We start from the raw sequence: 7,032 nt of genomic DNA, 5'->3' as shown, positions 1-7,032 counted from the left end.
AAAGACCTTGTGATTCTCTAAAGCTGCGAGCCCGTGTCATTTTCACAGTTAGTCCAATAGAAGTTATCAGGACAGAGCCCTATGTGCTACAATGATTGATGCTCTGACTGCACCAGGAAAATTTACAGAAAACTCCCATCGGCTTGTGCCCTAGTGTAGACAAGACTCTTGCAGATGGTCCGTTTTGAATGCCATTTCTGCTAGCCTTGTTCTAGCATAGACACACCCTGTTTCTAGTCGGTCTGCTTTCTAGGTCTCATACACTGGCACAGCATTGGTGGGTTGGGGTTTTTAGCACTGCTTTTGGTTAATTCAGGTTTTCTTCTTTACAGGCCTTAAGTCTCAGCTTTAAACTATTTGACAGGGTCTCTTTGAACTGCGTTTGAAAACAAGAGGGATGCTCTTGTTTGAGCCAGAGATGAGCAAAAGCTGCTCATTGGATCTCGGGTTGATTGCTGAGCCACTGGGGGTTTTCCCCATAGTAGGAAGGGGCATTCAGCCCTCAGCTGAGTGTCTCTCTCTGCCTGACCTCTGTAAACATGGTACAGAGAGGCTGCCACCCAAACCCCTTGTTTCCAAAACTGACACGGCAGCATTGCGTGCTGCTATCGATTAACAGAGCATTGTGGGAAGTACCATCTTTCAGAACAGCTAGCTAATTTCTGAGCGACTGTAATCTCTGCTGTTACAGTGGGAGGGGCTCTGGAGAAGGTACCCTCAGGGAAAAGAGAATCTCATTGCTATTTGTGAATACATAATAGAATCATAGGGTTGGAAGGGACTTCAGGAGGTCATCTAGTCCAACCCCCTGCTCAAAGCAGGACCGATCCCCAGACAGATTTTTACCCCAGTTCCCTAACTGGCCCCCTCAAGGATTGAACTTGCAACCCTGGGTTTAGCAGGAATGCTCAAACCACTGAGCTATCCCTCCCCCCAGTAATAGATACTGTCTACATCCTAATGCCTGATATAATGTTTTGCTACAGATGGTAAAAATCTCCTCTGATATAGCTCTTCCTAAAAACCTGTTTTCTCCTACTTTGGGATCAGATAAAGAAAGGGAATCGGGAGTGCGAGCGGATACTCCATGATGCTGAAGTACTGAGTAGTTTTGCTCTGACCCAGAAAAATACTTTCCAGTATCCTTCCATCAAACTGCAGCATCTCTGGAGGTAAAGTAGTTCGTCCGAGTGCCACCATTGATTGGATAAAGTTGCAGTGATAATCGGAGCCCTCCGCTGATACAGAAATTTGGATCTGCAGCTGTGATAATTAACTTGTATCTGACCTGCGATCCGCACTCCCCCTTTTATATGCATCTGCATCCGCACCCTACCTCACTGGTAGAGCTTTGCGCACATACAAAAATTTGGATCAGCATCCAATCTGCGATCTGCAAAGATGGTAAACAATACCACCGCCTCCGCGGATGCAGATATCTGCGGATATAAGTGGATAACCGCAGATTTGCCGGGCTCTAGCGTTAAGCACATTCAGGTATATAAAAAACAAGTGGACACAGTGTTTTCATTAGATGAGATAGTAACAAACAATATATTAAGTAGCAAACCAAAAAATAGCCTCATTCATTTATAGCTTAGACCAAACCCCAGGCAGTCTCTCAACAGACTGATTTAGAAGAATTCATTTTATGGACAAGTATGTCATAGTTGCCTGTATATCACAGGCTATTAGAAATACCCCTCTGGTCCTCAGGAGGCTGAACTATTGTGTGCCACAGGCAGAGACCAGGAGACACTGAGATGCCACCAATGTCCAAGGTTACTGCCAAGGCAGGGAATTGAAGGAACAAGTATATTTGTTTCTGTGAATTCCCAAACCTGTGCCCAGGGAATCCTCCCAGAAAAAGGCTAGGAATGCCTGGCTTGGGTGACTGCTAAGAGAGTTCAGGGTCTGTGAGCTGGCTGCACTCTCTCTTGTCTCCAAGAGCAGCAGAGCAGGGTCCATCAGAACTCACATTTTTGATGGATGGAGTGAAAGTGGTGACCTGAAGCCAGAAGGCCACAGTTACCATGTGCATGTGAGAACTGCCTGGCTATTGCAGTCCCCATCAGCCGGCAGCAAGATACAAAGGGCTTTGTCCTCTAGAATGAGGATGGCATAGTTCATTCATAGTGATACTAATCCATAGCTCTCTTCTGGTTCTTGCCTCGGTCCCCCGTGCTCAGGCTGCTGCTCCTGAATCAGTTCCACGACGTGTTGCCGGGCAGTTGTATCCAGCTAGTTGTGGAGGATGCCATGAGATACTACGCAGGTGAGGAGTGATTTGTGCTAAGAGGCTTTTCCTGTCAAGTGGGTTGGGTTCATTGTAACACCCTCTGTCAGGTGGGCTTTGAAAGGTGGTGTTCCTGCTTTCTGATCTGACTCCTTGCCTGGTTTGGTGAATGTTTGGTTGTGGTTTGGTTTTGTTACAAGCCCTACAGGCATCGGAGACTCCACATTAATAGGTGGTGCTCTTGGTGTTGGTAATAACTAATGGGACCCAATCTGTTTTCCTGCCCTGCGCATCCTGCTTCCACTGAGGCTGGTAGGAGGAAGGATGCCCATAGTGCCCTGGGCCGTGGCCCCACTGCACTCAGCCAGTCTGCATTATGCCATTTGTCGATACCCAGAGAAAACAAGCCCCAACTGTATCTGGTTACACAGAGTCTGGCAAGCAGAAGACCCCCCCCCCCCACCCCCCTGCAGGTGGAGACTCCGTGGCCCCAGGAGTCCTGTGACACTAGAAGAGACTGTGCATGTGAAGGGTTGGTTTGAGCAGTGGGGATGGGGAGGATTGTTGGGAGGTTGCTAGGAATGGCTGCAGAGATGCAACAATTCCAAGGCTATTCAGAACCATTGTGATCATCTCACTGACTTGTAGACTTTAAGACCAGAAGGGACCATCATGATCATCTAATCTGACCTGCACATTTCAGACCACAGAACCTCACCTACCCCTTCCTGTAGTAGGCCTCTAACCTCTGGCTGAGTTACTGAAGTCCTCAAATCATGATTTAAAGACTTCAGGTTACAGAGAATCCACCATTTACACTAGTTCAGCAAGTGATCTATGCCCCATGCTGCAGAGAAGGCAACTACCCCCTGCCCCCCCCGGGTTTCTGCCAGTCTTACCTGGAGGGAAAATTCCTTCCTGACCCCAAATGTGGAGATCAGTTAGACCCTGAGCAAGTGGGTGAGACCCATCAACCAGACACTTGGGAAAGAATTCGCTGACCTCCCGTATGACACAGGCCAGAGAACTTCCCCAGAATAATTCCTAGAACAGATATTTTAGAAAAAAAATCCAGCTTTGATTTAAAAATTGCCAATGATGGAGAATCCACCACGACCCTTGTAGGTTGTTCCAAGGGGTAATTACCCTCACTGTTAAAAAAATGTATGTTTTATGGCCAGTCTGAATTTGCATGGAAGACGGAGGAATGTTAGGATGGTGCAAGGAGGGAATCCAGAGTTTAACTGGAAAAAATGCAGCCCAGAGTTAAACACACCAGTTGAATGGAAGGGAGTTGGGGGAATTAGGGTTAAGAGTAAAGAGAACTTGCTTAGTAAGATTAGGCATGATGGGGCAAATGGACAAGCAATTCTGAGGCCAGTGTGTACTACATCCTTTCTCTCACTCCGTTGTCTTTTTTGTATGTCTCTAAAGGGCCTAGCCAACTTTGGGGTGCTCTATAATTAATAATAGTCTGCTCTGAACTGAAATGCCTTTTCTTTGCCCAGAAATCCGTAGCATGGGTGGTCTCCTCATTAAAGATGCTGTTTGGTCCTTGTTTGGAGAACTTTTGCCGACTGGTCCCGAGACAGCAGAAAGCCTCCTTGTTCTGAACACTTTGCCCTGGGAACGGACTGAAGTCGTCTCCAGGACTGGAGCAAAGACCTTAGGTGCCATTGTCCTGCCTATCTAAAGACTTGCAGATCATCCCCCACAAAGCACAGATGCACCCTAAATCTTCTGGTGCGGGGGACAGGCGCAGAGCAGGGGAGGTGGACCAGGAAAAATAGACCAACAAAGTGATGGCTGTCTAATTCCAGTCACATGGAGGATACAGAGCCATTGCTTCTCGCACAGCTGAGACAGACATTGGCTTATCCATTATCTCTAGATCAGGGTTATCCATGATCTCTAGAAATAGGCTCCATCTCCCTCAGCATCACATGGAAAATTATTTTCACATGGGAAGCTCCTGGACATCAGAGCAGGGGGGAGGTATTTCCTAGTGAAGAGGGGGCCCAATGGCACACAGTGAGAGAGAAGACATCTCCTAAAGGGAAAAGCGTTTGAGTGAACCGCTCTGCCTCTCTTCCTTTCAGCCCTGGTGAAGGTGCCTAGCATGGGCTGCTCTGCCGTGGAGGATTCATTAACACCCCCTCATCCCGTGACGGTGACAAAACAGGTGAGCCGCCCTGTTGGATTCTTCGCTTGCACATCAGAAAGCTCCATGGGCCAAGCTCCTAAACTGGATTTGCAACACCGTTTTCAGTAACTTGTAGCATTGCACACACACACACTCACTCTTTGGCTGGTGTGGAGCCTGTGCTCTCTTCTGATTCTTTCTTCTTTCTCACCAGGCAGATGGCTCTGTGACCATGGAGAATGGGGTTATCGCGGCTCACCTGGACTCCATGGGGCGCGTGATGTCGCTTCGCTTAGTGCACTCGGGGAGGTATGACGATTATTCATCGTGTTTATTGCAGCCATTCCTGAGGGCCAATCCAGACTGGGGCTCGTTGTGCCAGGCACTGGGCAAATACAGGAGCAAATTGACCCTGCTCCAAAGAGCTGACGGTCTACATTGGTTTTACTTAACGTTCGTAGAATATGGATCTGCTCTCACTGAAATCATTTCCAATGATTCCATCTTGCCTGGACAGACTGGGGTGTGAAACCCAGTGGGGACTAATTTGAGGCCTCCTCTCCTCCTCAGTTTCATCATAACTAAGCCCGCCTGTGGGGCTTGAACATCAGTCGGCCAAATGAAAGGCTGGTTCATTTCTCCCACCTAGTCTCCTCCCAGAGAAGCTAAAGTGGCAGGTGTCTGTTTCCAGGCTGTTGGAATGTTGTTTCAGGTCACAGAATTCTTATGTCATCCACTGCAGCTTCTTGTTCCCTTGCTGATCCTCTGCCTCCCTGCTTTGTTTCAGAGAGTCAGTCCAGGATGGTCACTGCGCTAACCAGTTTGTGATATTTGATGATGTTCCCTTGTACTGGGATGCTTGGGACGTGATGGATTATCACCTGGAAACCAGGTAAGTGAGCAGTGCATTGTGGGTACTGGTACTTTTTTAGGACTCTGCAAAGCTCTCTGCCTCTTGGGATTGTAGCAAAGAACCAACTTCCCAGAGAGAGGACAAAACTTCTGCAATGGAAAACTATGTGCTTGTTCTTTCCAGCTCTTCGTGTCCAAGGGAGTAGCGTAGAATAGTGTAAGATTACACAGCACCTGGGAGGGGTTCTAAGAATTCCTCTGGTGAGAAAAATGCAGCCTCAGGTGGGGGGTAGTATCCCTGCTCCCCTCTTGTCTTCTGAGTGTAGGAGCCTTACGTTAACCTTTTGAACACAGAGCTGTCACCCCCTGAATCTTAACCCTTATGCTTGACATCTGTTTTAGGAAGCCAATCACAACCCTTGTGAAGCCTCTGGAGATTGTCCTGGCTGGGGGCCTGCGAGGAAGTGTGAAATTCTCTCTGCAGATCAGTGAGCGGAGTGTCATCACCCAAGAAATCATCCTGGATGCCATGTGTCCTTATCTTCGATTCCTGACCCAGGTTTGGAAAGGCTTGTGCAGGCCACGCCCGCCTTATATAGACTGCTGTGGGGGAGGAGAGAATCCCAGAAGGATGAGTGTGTTGTAGGAATGGAGCATAGAGGTGGCAAAGGTGGATGACTGGGGCGAGGTCCAAGGAAAGGTTGCATCCTAGGCAAGCCAAGACCGGAACTGGAGGAGAGTCAAGAAGCAGCCAAGATAGTGAACATTCGTAACCAAAGACAGGCGCGTCTCCTCACTGGAGGCAACACCCATCACCTCTGCTGCCTCTCCTGGATGCCCCTATTCCCATCTAGCCTTTACTGCATATACTGCCAAACTTACCGAGAGTCTGAGCTGCATACGACAATCTTCAGAAGTTTGAGAGCAGGGCATGCCTCCTGGGGCTTGGGGCTTCAGCTCCACTCCTGCTGAAGCCCTGCACCCTGGCAGGCATGCCCCAAGGGACTGGAACCCCAAGACCCCCCACCCTGCTGGGCAGAAACCGGAGGCAACATTGGGGGGGGGGCACGTGGGGTTACATGCCCCTCCAAATATTTGCCAAGGTTTGCTAGCCCCAGTCAGTCACATGGTGCTGCCAGGCCCCTTCCCTGCACAGCAGCTGCGGCCATGGGGAGAGACAGCGGCACACAGCTGGGAGCTGCAGAGACAGACAGTGTTTTGCTGCTGCCTCTCCCCATGGAGCTAAAGCAGCGGCCCCTTGCTGCAGCTCCCAACCATTTGCCGCTGTCTCTCCACAAGGAGCTAACACCTGGGAGCTGCAGGCAGGGGCCACTGAGGGTAAGGGGTATGTGTGCCTGGGAGGGCATCACTCAAGCTGTTGGAGGGGCGAATGTTTTCATTTTGCCCCCCACACTCAGCAAGTGCCAGTCGTCTCTGGGAGAAGCCCTGAGCCTCTCCCCACTTCTCCTCTCCAGTCTGGTAGGGGGAAAATGAGGAGGTCTCAGGGGGGCTCAGTGAGCTGCATTTTAACTGTAAAAGAGCCACATGTGGTGTTGTACTTAAAGTACTGCACAGGATCTTTTCAGGGGGAATAAGACAAAACGCCACATTTATTAGTAATACATGTATTCATTAACACTGTATTATATGCATATAATATATTACACTTACACTCACACACACACACAAACACACTCCGTCTTGTTGTTACCAATTAGTTGCTCCCCTTAACTTCACTGGCCAGGTGAGTTAGATGGGGGAGGGGGTGGAGCCGGGCTTCTGCCGATCCGGATCGATGCTC

General features: G+C 49.2%; 1 protein-coding gene across 1 annotated transcript; it reads left to right on the top strand.

Annotated features, from left to right (window-relative positions):
- Positions 1-44: 44 nt before the first annotated feature.
- Positions 45-6,598, top strand: LOC135980271 (alpha-mannosidase 2C1-like). Its single transcript, XM_065580312.1, has 7 exons — positions 45-1,172; positions 2,190-2,275; positions 3,745-3,906; positions 4,336-4,418; positions 4,594-4,688; positions 5,167-5,271; positions 5,634-6,598. Exons 2-7 carry the CDS (start codon positions 2,260-2,262, stop codon positions 5,875-5,877), a joined length of 705 nt encoding a protein of 234 aa, XP_065436384.1. The 5' UTR covers positions 45-1,172; positions 2,190-2,259; the 3' UTR covers positions 5,878-6,598.
- The last annotated feature ends 434 nt before the right edge of the window (positions 6,599-7,032 follow it).

This window comes from Chrysemys picta, unplaced genomic scaffold, assembly GCF_011386835.1.
Source record: "Chrysemys picta bellii isolate R12L10 unplaced genomic scaffold, ASM1138683v2 scaf2473, whole genome shotgun sequence".
In the NCBI taxonomy this organism is placed as follows: Eukaryota; Metazoa; Chordata; order Testudines; family Emydidae; genus Chrysemys; species Chrysemys picta.
The sequence above is the reverse complement of the archived record's forward strand: the minus strand, read 5'-3'. Positions and strand labels throughout refer to the sequence as shown.

What these genes read in the sequence shown, in the direction of transcription:
- LOC135980271 (XM_065580312.1), top strand. An exon ending in GACTGGAGCAAAGACCTTAG is followed by an intron (nt 3,907 to 4,335) that starts GTGCCATTGTCC and finishes TCTTCCTTTCAG; the next exon opens with CCCTGGTGAAGGTGCCTAGC. An exon ending in GATTATCACCTGGAAACCAG is followed by an intron (nt 5,272 to 5,633) that starts GTAAGTGAGCAG and finishes CATCTGTTTTAG; the next exon opens with GAAGCCAATCACAACCCTTG.